Here is a 12,995-nt window from a genome sequence, read left to right as displayed (position 1 = left end):
TTTTGCTAGCTAGCATATTGTAATAAAATATAGCTACCTGTATGAATATTATGGCTATTTTGTGTGTTTAAATCTGGTCTTTATGATTGGTAGCAAGCTAGCAAACCTTGTTATTATATTGTGTAAAAATGTTCGTTTGGGACGTATTACAATGTTTTTTGATATATTTTTATCTTTACGATATCATGTCGTAATGTAAAATAAAGCATTTGTGAGTTACAGTAAGTGCAGACTGTTTGTATTTCTCTGTTAAAAGACAAGACAATTAAAAGTATTTTTTTATCTTTTCAACCTGAGGTGAAAAGTTCCAGTTTGCTAGTTTAGTGATGTCATGTGAAATCAAGCTTGTAATTGGTCGATTAACATTAACTTTGTGCACCAAAATTACGGCAAGCTTTCCTCGGCAGAATAGCCCTTGACCCCTTACTAAAAATGTAAGTGGTGCTGTGTTTCTTTCAGGCATGTGGGTGGGTGTGTCCTTATGTTAAAATTGCCCATCGTAGGGGCCGTGGGAGGTCATGTAGTGAATAATTTATCTTCGGTTATGTGTCTTTGCGGCATTCCTTCAACACGATGAGAGGATGGAGTGAGAGAAAGAGAGATGGTAAGAAAGATAGATTAAAAAAAAGATTGAAAGAAGAATCTCTCGCTGCAGCCCTCTGTGTGGCTGTGTGGGGGTTTTGGAGCTCGGCCTCCACTTTTTGTACAGAAAACGTCCCGTTGTTCCAGATGCAGCTGCATGATGATTAAAGAGGGAGGCATTTGGGATGGGGCACGGGGGTGATTGGGGCGTTCAAAGAGGGGGGTAATGTTGGGTATGGAGGGTCTCACGCCAGTGCCGTGAGCTTGCCACCCTCTTCGCTGGCCCATGGCTGCAGGTTGTGCAGAGCGAACAGGGAAGAGTTGTGCATGCACAATGGGTCAGCCGGCAGCGGCTCACTCAGAGACTTGTGGAAGGCGTCGTGCTGAAGCTGCATCATCAGACGGTTGGCCTGCTGTCTCTCGGCCTCACGTTCCTCCGCCGTCTGCCGTCTGCCGCAACGAGAAAACACACAGAACAGCGTCAGACAACTGGATTTCACTACAATATATTGTAAAAACCAGTGCAATAAAAGTTAAATGATCTCAAACTGCAATCACATTAATCTAATATAAAAAATTAACAATACAATAAACCATACACATACGCATATAGTGCATAATTTACTAATTCCCAGCTTTTATTTAAATGTTTGGGTTTTTTTGCTTAAAATGAGCCAAACTGTCATCCACTTTAACAAGCCTATTTTTCAAGCTTCAACTAATTCCAAGGAATTCTGTTCCTATTTGTGTCTAAATTGTAATCTTGTGTCATTTTGTAATCTTATATGTGAAATACTCCATAAACATCTAAATGTGCTCAAGCAGACCATCCTTCACATTAGACCATTTTAAATCCAATAAAAAATTTATCTTCTTCCTCTTATGTTTCTTCTACTTCTTCTTCTTATTATTTTTATTTTTATTATTATTATTATTATTATTATTATTATTATTATTATTATTATTATTGTTGCTGTTTATTGTATCTCCCTGTTTGTAATTTTTTTTAGAGGAGTTTATACAGCACACATTGGCTTTGAAGCTGCTGTATGAATAAAAGCAGATGGATTATAAATCAACACGTAGAACGCAAAACGATAAAGAAGCACTGTTGAAAAGCGCCTACTCTTCATTTCTGTGTGTAATTCTGAATAATTATATTCTACACAACATAAACGTAGTTATAATGTGCAAAGTGTTGTACTGGGTGTGTGAGACACAATGCTGAGACGTGCTGCAGCATTTAAATGTTCAAAGTTATAGCTATATTTCTGTATAAGATCAATTGGTTCCAGCATTTCATTTGGATGTCTAAATGTTCAGTTTATTTTTATTGAATTGAATTACCATGGTCCTAGGTTTGGCCTGAGAGGGAGCGTTAGAATATTTTAAGAATTATCTTAAAATTTTTCTATTTTAAAACAGATAAAATGTAATAAAATTATTTAGATTAATTCGGTTATTCTGCATATATTATTATTTAATTAAATATGTATCAAATATAGGGCTGTGTATTGTATGTATGTATGTATGTATGTATATATATATATATATATATATATATATATATATATATATATATATATATATATATATATATATATATATATATATATATAAAACTTAAATTTCTTAATAGTATTCAACCATATTTTCTTAGATCTTGCTTTGTGCAGAGGAGCATTATCATGCTGGAACAGGTATGGGTCTACTAGTTTCAAAGGAAAAATTTTGTTACTGCGTTCAAATTCATGCTATGCAATTCTGTGCTCCAAATTTACAGTACATATGACTAGAAAATTCAGGTGTCCCAATACCTTGGTCCATATAGTTGTTTTAGTTGTTTTAGCAATGATATATGGACCATACCTAATTATTTCTCATTCTCTTTAGTAGAATACAACCAGAAAATATAGGAAATTTGTATACAGTATTAAAAAAACAAACAAAAAAAGCTTCTGTATGCTAAAGTGGGATGTATTTGGTGTGATCTCCACTTACACTTGAAGAAAAGCAGGAATCTTGCACTCATAAAGCAAAATGGAATGGAACTCAATTTAATGTTTTTGCTAACGCATGTGTTTGTCCTACTATTTCATGTTAAAATGACTGCTGTGAAAAAAGTCAATTACACCAGGTTTGTGCAAGATATGCTTGAGCATGACATATACAGTATCTCAGAAAACTGAGTACACCACTTACATTTCAGCAACCATTTTTTCTCAAGAGACAGTACTATAGAAATTATACTCGGATATGTTTAACAGTCAATGTGCAGCTTGTACAGCAGAATAGATTTACCGTCCTCTGAAAAAATAACAACATTCAGCCATTATTGTCAAAATAGGTGGCAACAAAAGTGAGTACACCCTACGTGATAACAGCTGTACATCGTTTAACCATGCAAAATCACATGCCCTATTCTTCATATTCATTTACTTTGTCTGTTTGACCATACAAATTTTTGTATCTTGTATTAGAGCAATTTGGTGCTTTTAGTACAATTCTCTCATACTGACCACTGGATGTTCAACAAGGCACCTTATAGCAAAGAATTCTCTAAGAAGATTTCTGAGGCTATAAGAAGATCATTCACACCCTAAAACTGCAACAAGTCGGTTTGCATGGTCGACCTCCCAGAAGGAAGTCTCTTCTGAAGATAGCTTACAAGAAAGCCCACAAACAGTTTATAAAGAGCATTTATTACTGGAACCATCTCCTGTGGTCTGATGAGGCCAAGATAAACTTGTTTGTCTCAGATGGTGTCCAGCATGTGTGGAGACGCTCTGGTCAGGAGAACCAAGAAAATTGTGTTTTGCCTACAGTCAAGCATGGTGGTGGTAGCATCATGGTCTGGGGCTGCATAAGTGCTGCTGGTACTGGGTAGCTGCAGTCAATTGTGGGAAACACCGATTCCAACATGTACTGATGTACTCTAACATTTTGAAGCAGAACATGGTGCCCTCCTTTCAGAAAAAGAGCTGAATGGCAGATTTCCAACATGAAAATGACCCCAAACACACTGCCAAGATGACAACTGCCGTGCTGAGGGTGAAGGTGATAGAGTGGCCAAGTACATCTCCAGACCCTAACACTATTGAGCACCTGTGGGGTATCCTCAAGTAGAAAGTGGAAAAGCACTATGTGTCTAACATCCAGCAACCCTGTGATGTCATTATGGAGGAGGGGACGAGGAACAATGTCATTATGGAGGTGGGGACCCAGCAACAACCTGTGCAACTCTGGTGAATTCCAAGCCCAGAAGGATTAAGGCAGTGCTAGATAACAATGGTGCTTAATCAAAATATTGACACTTTGAACACAGTATTGACATATTCTCTGTACTTACATTTGTTGGCGGTTATTTTGACATTAATGGATGTATGTTGAATTATTTTCAGAGGACAGTAAATCTATTCTGCTAGTATTATCCCTTAAGAAGATATACTAAAATGGTTACTGAAATGTGATAGGTGCACTCACTTTTGAGAGATACTGTACATGCTGTATGAATTTGCTGTATGAATTTTACTTATAGGACCAACTTTAAGTCATATCATTCCATTCAAAATGCAGATCACAGAATTTTACAGATATAAAATCATACTTTTGCATTAGCAATTCCACTCGGGTTTGATTTTTTTTGTCCAATTGTCCACAATATGTGAGAAGAGCTGAGAGAGATGAAAGAATGAGTGCTTGCAACCTTTAGTGAAACATGGTGGAGGGTCTGTCCTGGTTTATGACTGCATTTGTACAGTGATATTGTCTAAGCTGATGGGATCATGGATACTAAAAATTAATAAACGGGTTTTGAATTCATCATGACATTCCTTCTGGAAAGAAGGAAAACAGCATGATAACAATTCCAAGCACACTGCTAATGCATATTTAGAATTCATATTTAGACAGAAAAAAAAACAGCTGAGAGTCATGGACTGGCTTCTACAGAGTCCAGACCTGAATATTATAGATGCAGTATGAGCCCACCTGGAAAGAGAAAAAGGCAAGCTTTGGGAAGTGCTGAAGAAGCCTGGTATAATATACCCACAAATTCCTTCAGAAAAATTGAGGACAGTCTCCCCAAAAGAGTTCAAGATGTGCTTAGTGCAAAAGAGAGATCACAATAAATACTGACTTTTACCCAAAGAAGCCATTTTGTTGTGAAAATAGTTTTTTTTTTTCGTGTTTGTATTTTCTGTATATTCCATTTGTATACTTATACATATTGTATACTTACTGCAGAGACCGAAAAAAATTTATATGGATGACTTTAATGGTGTGTTCGTTTTTTTTTAGCTCATGAAGGTCTCTCCACTTCCTGAATGAGTTCTAGTGTTATAAACATACAACATGGAACCTTCAAGCTTAAGGGCTGAAGATTATTTGTGTTTTCTGAGCGTGTGCTTCGAATTAAGTTTACTCCGTGGGAAAGCACAGCTTTTGTGTGTTTTTTTCTCAGCTTTAAAGAAATGTAAACAGGTTCGTGACACTCAGGAATCAGGCGTCTGCTTAATAAATGAAGAGATGTGTGCATGGTTAGTGTAAAGTGCACAATTCTCTGAAAAGAAATAACGTCTGAACAGGCATGGCGGTAGAATGTTAGCATGTTTTATTGAGATTCAGAGTTAATGAGGACAACATGGCTGTGAATATCCTGGTTTCTCTCCGAGCCTGTGTTTTATTTACACTCATGTTCAATTCAATTAAAGCTGCTCTAAATCTTCCTCCTCCACATCAACCCAGGGGGCAGGGGGGCATTAGTGTTGTGTTATACTCATGTTCATCTTGTGTTGAGTTAGTGTTGTGTTAGTATTGCGTCAGTGTTGTGTTATTGTTATGTTAGTGTTGCTTTAGTGTTTAGTGTCACCTCAGTGTTGAGTTAGTGTTGTGCTAGTTGTGTTAGTGTTGCGCTAGTGTTGTGTTAGTGATGTCTTAGTGTTGCCTTAGTGTTGTTTTAGTGTTGTATTAATGTTAGTGTGTTACTGTTGTTTTAGTGTTGCCGCTGTGTTGTGTAACTGTTGTGTTAGTGTGGCGTTAGTGTTGTCTTCATGTTATCTTAGTGTTGCATTAGGGTTATTGTGTGTTAGTGTTGTGTCAGTGTTGTGTTAACTTTGCCTAAGTATTGCATTAGTATTAATGTTGTGTCAGTGTTGTGTTAGTTTTGTCTTAGTGTTGCATTAGTATTAATGTTGTGTCCGTATTGTGTTAGTGTTGCGTTAATTTTGTGTACGCTCAGAGAATGTAGCTGCATGCGTAATTTAATGTGCACTTCATTTCCATTCACCTCCCTAACAACAATTCTCACACATCAGCTAGTCAGAGACAAACGCTTCTTCTGATTCCTAATTTGATTCCTGACGTGCTGACTAATTAACATTTATGCTTGTTACAAGTGAAAGTAATAGCTTGTACACACACACACACACACACACACACACACACACACACACACACAGGGAAACAGTAGATATGAAAGGATTTACATATATTAGAGTTTGTGCTGTCCATTATAGCACTGAACACACACGCGCACACACACACACACATTATATATATATACTTATACATATAAATATATATACACATGTATATGTATGTGTGTTTGTGTGTGTGTGTGTGTGTGTGTGTGTATAACAGGAATGTATATATATATATATATATATATATATATATATATATATATATATATAATGTATAACACATACACGTGTGTGTATATATACACTTACATACACACACACACACACACACACACACACACTTTTTCACGTTTTCACACTTCCGACTAGACTGGTGTTTGAGTTAAATCACCAGATCTGAGGGAAATTCCCCGTGAATTGCAATTACATCATGGCGTTTTCCTCTCGTGCTCACACGTGACGGACGTGAGGTGAAGTGTGTGCTGTTTATCGGCTTGTGTGTTGTAAGTCTTCTACATTTTTAGTGAAAACAGACCTGTGTGATGCCTTTATTCCACGACCTGCGGAAAAACTGCGCAGCTTTGCAGGTGCAGATTCTGCGGCGCGAGCGCTTTAAACGAGCCTCTGGACCTCGTGTTTAAAGCTCGTGATTAAAGATTATAATCAATGTAAGACGGGCGGAAAACAACGGGGCGCGCATTAAATATATATACTCTGCAAATTAAGTCGTAAAAAATAACTGCAGCTCGTGAGGAAGTTAGTGTCAGTTAAAGAGCGGCCATGTTGAAGCTCTGCTGGATCCATCACGCACTCAGAGGCCTGATCAGTCTTTTCCTGTCCTGTCCTGTTCACCCACCCCCCAACAAACACACACACACATACACACACTATTAACAGCTTCATTCTGACCTGTTCAACATCACAAAATCAACTCTAAGTCAACTTCCGGTTTCCACGTGATACAATACCTGCAGCTGTAACGATACAATTTGGTATCGATATGATTGATATTTGATGATACTCTTGAATCTTTGACCATATGGTACAACGTCCGGTGATAAATTAACCTTTGAATATTTGCCAATACAATCGAAGTCTTTCTATGATTGGATTATGATATGGGATGAGATTGGATACAATGCGATACATGATTCGATTCAGTTTGATTTGATTCTACATGACTCAGTTGATCGATTAGAGTACGATACAATACGATTTATTTGCCGCGATATAAATTGATTCAATTCCATAGGATATGACGCACAACGTATGTACACGACACAAAACAATATATTTGACAACACTTTTGAATCTGCTTACCCGATCAAATCTGGATTCATAAGGACTCTATTAAATTCCTGATTGCACTAAATATGATACGACATTGTACGATTCGATTTTATCGCTGATTAAAATCTTATGACGTTTTGTACAACTATGTTTAGAATCTAGAAATACAATTCTGCTATTAACTCTTTAATGACGTAAATGTAGAGAAGAACCTTTTTTCGTTAGTTTGTTAATAATAATTATATAAGACAATTATTGCCTTTGATCATTTCATAATATTTTACAAGTATGTAGTAATCTAAATCATCTTAATAGCAGTTGTGCTGTATTGTGTTTTGTACAATAATTTACAGATGTTTCAGAAGAATGAAACGTATCTGTTGTTCACAGTAAATGTAAAATGTCAAAACAGAATTTTATAAAACACAAAAATACTTTTTTTACATTGAAATATAGAAATTAATCTATAGAAGAAAACTGGGTCCTTCATACTGAGTTGTGTTGAATGGTGTTGCCTTTCTTATTCTAACTATTTGTCATTAAAGCGATTTGGACGTACCAGAGTGGGTCTCAACCTCCAGTTGTGTAACTTAAAACACACACAATTCACACTGACGGTCAAAAAGGCGCACAACTTAATGAATTCGTCTCACTGGAAACATACAGAGTTCTACTTTTTTCACTGTGAGCGCATTCATAAAGTCAAATACATTTCATTTTTTCATTAAATAGATTTTCTCATGATGGTCACATGATTATAATTATTAGGAGTTGATCACCACGTGTATCCTTCACGTAGATGTAAGTTAATGGCTCTATTCTTTTGTTGATTATGATGTGCGTAATATTTAACACTGGACATTCTCGTGCGTAAACAACGTAATGATAAATATTTTACGCACGTCGGAATAATAAAACAGGGATTCTTATGTGCGCGCTCATCTCTTTCCATCTCTCTCTATCTCTCATTCCCTCACCTCCATTTGGTCCTCCGGTTCTGGAACCACGTTTTAACCTGCGCGTCGGTCATTTTCAGGGTCTTGGCGAGGGCTGCGCGCTCGGCGCTGGCCAGGTACTTCTGCCGGTGGAAACGTTTCTCCAGCTCGCAGATCTGCGCGCGCGAGAACGACGTGCGCGGCTTCTTCCGCTTGGGCGGCGTCCGGTTTTGGTACGGGTGACCGATTCGCCGTGCGACCACCGTGAAGGGCGTCAGGGCCGCTGGAGGACAGTGTGAAAGAGGGTGAGAAGTTTATTCCAAAGCATCACATATGGAGCATGACCATAAACAGAGAAAAAAATTAACAAATAAAGAACAATAACTAAATAGAGACCTGATTGAAGATGCAAAAAATGCTTTTATTTAGAATAAAAAAATTAATATATTTCCTCTGAAATGCAACCTTTTTCAACCTATAGATAAAAATTGAAAATAAAATAAAAGCGATTTCCTTGACGCTGGCATGGTTCCTCTTATGTCGTGTTCGTGTGGCATTTACTCGTCGTTTAATTTTTTTTAATTTTTTAAACACTTGTTCACGTGTTTTATGCTTCGTTTTATGTATTTCACACTACTCATTTATTTGTAGGCAATGCTCTAATTTTCAAACATGCAGTTTCAGGGAACAGCAAAATTTCGTGGACCTTCACGTGTTTTTCACGTGTGATCACATATTACAGTTACGTTTGTATTCAGATATAGCACGTGATATGGTTTTTTTTTAATTTACTTAAGATGCTGTGTGCACGCACATGTATGTTTTTAAGTTACCTTGAATTACCTTTTAGGAGGAAAGGAGTCTCCAAACCCTGCGACAAACGCGACAGTGTATAAAAACACTCCTTTAAAATGATTAAACTATTTACTTTAAAAGAAAAAAAAATGAAGATCAACCCAATGTTCCCTAAAATCGATATACCGCAGAAGTCGATTTGCATTTTAATCATCTGTCACAGTTCTTTATTATTATTCTGAAATATTATCCTGGTTATGTTTGTTTTGCAAAGTGTGTTTTTTAATTTTTTTAATTTATTATTTAATTTATTTATTTATTTATTTATTGGAGGGGGGGGTCTTAGGCTGGGGGAGATGATCGTAGAGAGGAAATTGTGGTTAATAATTTATGACTCGTTTTCATTCAACTTCTCCCCAGTGTGAAAGGAAACGAAGTAGATGCTGGTCTGATTTAAGATACAGAATAGCAGTGTGACGAAACAATTTAAATAAATAGCAATAAATAAATAACAAAATAAATCATAATAATTATGTAAATTATTGTGGGAAATTTTATTACATTTAATAAAAAAATGGTAAATTAGATAATTTAGATATCCATAATTATTACATATAGTGTCTTTATTTCTCAGATATACAGTCTGTATGTTAAATCAGAACTACAAGCCATACCTTAAATATCATTTCTATCATTTCTGTCATTTCTTTAAGGGTCTTTCATTTCTAGACACAAAACAGAAATTTACAATGATGGTTGTAAATGTATTCTCTCTCTCTCTCTCTCTCTCTCTCTCTCTCTCTCTCTCTCTCTCTCTCATTTTTAGTTTCTAAATACTTTCTTGTCATAAATGTTTACAATCATGCAGAAAAATAGTTAAAGCATCAGTATAAAAGAATGTCTTCTTCCTCTTTATTATCAGAGTGTGAGAACCTGAATCAGGCCTGTAGGGCGTCCATAAATAACCCTGATGAAATATTGATACGTCTTTTATCAAAGTGCTTTGCGTTTCTTTTTTTCATTTCTTCTTCTTTTTTTGTTTTATGAAGCGGGTTGAGGACGAATGCGCGCGCACACGCGTTTAAAGCAGAGCTGAACAGCCTTTTTGTTTTAATTGTATTTCTTTATCAGTCTATGGCACTCTTAAGTCAGCAAGCGCACACACACACGAGAGAGAGAGAGAGAGAGAGAGAGAGAGAGAGAGAGAGAGAATATGTATTTATTATTTATGAATTGGCCCTGAATGTGAACCAGCTGATCTTAATGTACGCCAATAAATGAGATTAATGCTGACTGTATATTTCTGTTTGTGTTGTTTTGCATAAATTAACGATTCGGTATATCATTAATATTAATTACTCAGGGTTTTTTATTAATTCTTTTTTTTACAAATATCAATATTCAGTACTCACGAGGCTTATAATTATAATAATAATAACAAGTATTCATATTATTATTATTATTATTACTACTGCAATATGTTGTGATAGTGTTCAAACTGTGCTTTTACACCACTGTAAAGATTTAATTACAAGATTAAACTACACGGAAAAATACATCCTTAACCTGCTCGTGCATTCACTGAAATAAATAAATATATCAATGTAAAATGCAAAAAAAAGTTTACATTAATATGAGGTATAATGCGTTATAATTAGACATTAGTTTATATACTTTTATTACGTATGAGATTCATTTTTTATTATTCTTCCCTAAAAATGGTGATACTCATATAAGTGACAATTTGTTTATATGTCCATTTTATTTATTGATTTCTAGGAGTTTCATTTTGAGAGGATTGTATACTTTCAGATTTCCCATCATACCTCAATTTGTATTGCTAAATTTGTATACACATGAAGTCTGCTGATGAACCAGAACAACTGATTTTCCAGTATTTTTCCATGCATCCAAAATATTAAAAACTGTTTAAAATGTATTTCAGTATTAAATAATCTATTGTGTAATCGTTACACAATCTCGATTTTTAAATACTAAAATACACTAATGTAACCCAAATAAAATCAATTATATATTGTATAAATAAAATGCTGAGGTTGGGATAAGATTCCTTTTTAAAATATGCAAAGTGTGTTCATTTTCAAAATCTATAAATAATCTCCTGCTGTTAATAAAAACAAGTATATATAAGTGCTAATGTAAGAAGATTGAATCATTCACACAAATACATCCACTGTCCTGTGTTATTTTTTAGACAAAATAAAAACTTCTCAGTGAATCGAATGAGAAATAATTCTGTAGCATTTCTACAGCTGGGTTTCAGAAGTGATCTGATCTGCTTTAAGTGACTAATCGCTGTTTGGAGATGATCTCCAGCTGGACTTTGGTGGGCGTTGACGCGTGTTGTATTAAAATAAAAAATTAAATAAAAATACAAAACCTGCACAATGTTGAGGATGATGAATGCGATGGTGATGATAAGGATGATGATGAGGATGAGGATGATGAAGATAATGGTACCTGCAAAGCGGTCCTTGGCGAAGCGCTGGCTGCTCTCCATCCAGGGAAAACCGATGCCGCTGAGCGCGGGGACAGAGGGAGGCACGGCGGCGGTGAGCGGCCTGTGCGCCGGGACTCTGATTACACCGCCGGGTGCCAGAGCGAAGTTCGGTCCGTACGCACCGGATTCGTCATACGGAGCGGACAAGCCGTGAAATGCACCCGAGAGCGCGGTGTAGGGATTTGGACTGGCCGCTCGGTGCCCATGCGTGCTGTCCGGACTGCTCTGTGTCGAGTTCTGTTGCTGTTCTTGTTGTTGTCGCTGTTTTTGGCTCTCCGGTTCTCCACCGCTGAGGATCTGATCGATGCCGAAGCTGATGGTCTCATGTTGGCCAGGTTGAGAGGTCTGACCTGTGGGGCTGGAGCTTGACGCTCGGTCCATCCTCTCCTTCCACAAACCTGACCGAATAGCTTTCTGGAGACTTATATTCCACTTTTAAATGACTAGTTCTCAACGCTACTGAGTGTTAAATTCCTCTTCACTCCTTTTCCTTTTTTTTTTCGTGCAGCAGCAGATTCCGGCGATGCTCCAGCGTCGATCCGGGCATGGAAAGTTTTTTTGGCAGAAAGACTTGGACCGGTTTCACACTCAGTACCAGGTTTGTCTCCTGCTCGTAGCTCCTCCTAACTTCATTTGTGTTTCGCCTCTTTTCTCATTGGGCACGTTTGTCTCCTTCTCTTCTGATTGGTGTACGCTTTGTGACATCACTCCCTGATTGGTCCGGAGTGGAATTTTTTTTTCTCTCCTCTTGTGTTAACTATTTGTATGTCGGACATTTTAAAGTGTCTTTAAAGTGATGATTGCATTTTATTTCAGTTCTTTAGTTACACTTTATTGCTTCATGTTTATAAAATACACGAACGAACTTGCAATAGACTGTTGTGTCGTGTGTGTGTGTGTGTGTGTGTGTGTGTGTGTGTGTGTGTGTGTGTGCTCGCACCGTTTAGGGTTAATCAGATGAGGGCGAGTTGTCTCTCACGAGCTTAATCCGTGTGTGTGTGTGTGTGTGTGTGTGTGTGTCGGTCTCATCGATCGGTCGGATGAGAAACTCGAGCCGGTGTGTATTAAAAGCGGCGTCATTAGAAAACCATCCGGACTTCACATGGCCTCCAGCAGAGAAAGAGAGAGAGAGAGAGAGAGAGAGAGAGAGAGAGAGAGAGAGGGCTTTTCCACCTTCACTATTTATTGCTTGAAGGAAAAAACAGATTCATTATTTATTTATTTATTGATTCTGCTGTGGAATAGACTTTAATAATGTAACTTTAATTATTATTATTATTATTATTATTATTATTATTATTGCAATATTTTGACCTAATTGACAGGCCAATACCATTCGAACACAAAAATGATTTATTCGACACATAATACAATCACACCACTATTAGCAACACAACATACATTAGACAAGAAAACACTAAATATTTGTTTAATTTTTTTTTTTTGTTT

At 36.6% G+C, this 12,995-nt stretch overlaps 1 protein-coding gene across 1 annotated transcript; it reads right to left on the bottom strand.

The window, feature by feature from the left end:
- Positions 1-216: 216 nt before the first annotated feature.
- tlx3b (T cell leukemia homeobox 3b) lies at positions 217-12,444 on the bottom strand. The gene is made up of 3 exons (XM_046860397.1): positions 11,507-12,444; positions 8,273-8,513; positions 217-1,032 (listed from the first exon to the last, which is right to left on the bottom strand). Exons 1-3 carry the CDS (start codon positions 11,925-11,927, stop codon positions 828-830), a joined length of 867 nt encoding a protein of 288 aa, XP_046716353.1. The 5' UTR covers positions 11,928-12,444; the 3' UTR covers positions 217-827.
- Between the last annotated feature and the right edge of the window lie 551 nt (positions 12,445-12,995).

The sequence above is a fragment of the Silurus meridionalis genome, chromosome 11, assembly GCF_014805685.1.
Source record: "Silurus meridionalis isolate SWU-2019-XX chromosome 11, ASM1480568v1, whole genome shotgun sequence".
NCBI classification, from domain to species: Eukaryota; Metazoa; Chordata; class Actinopteri; order Siluriformes; family Siluridae; genus Silurus; species Silurus meridionalis.
The sequence above is the reverse complement of the archived record's forward strand: the minus strand, read 5'-3'. Positions and strand labels throughout refer to the sequence as shown.

Bases quoted from the DNA above. Each gene is read 5' to 3' on its own strand.
- tlx3b (XM_046860397.1), bottom strand. From the start codon at position 11,927: ATGGACCGAGCGTCAAGCTCCAGCCCCACAGGTCAGACCTCTCAACCT. The intron at 8,514-11,506 runs GTACCATTATCT...ACTGTCCTCCAG, and splicing joins CGCCAAGGACCGCTTTGCAG to CGGCCCTGACGCCCTTCACG. The intron at 1,033-8,272 runs GTGAGGGAATGA...TCGTTGCGGCAG, and splicing joins AACCGGAGGACCAAATGGAG to ACGGCAGACGGCGGAGGAAC.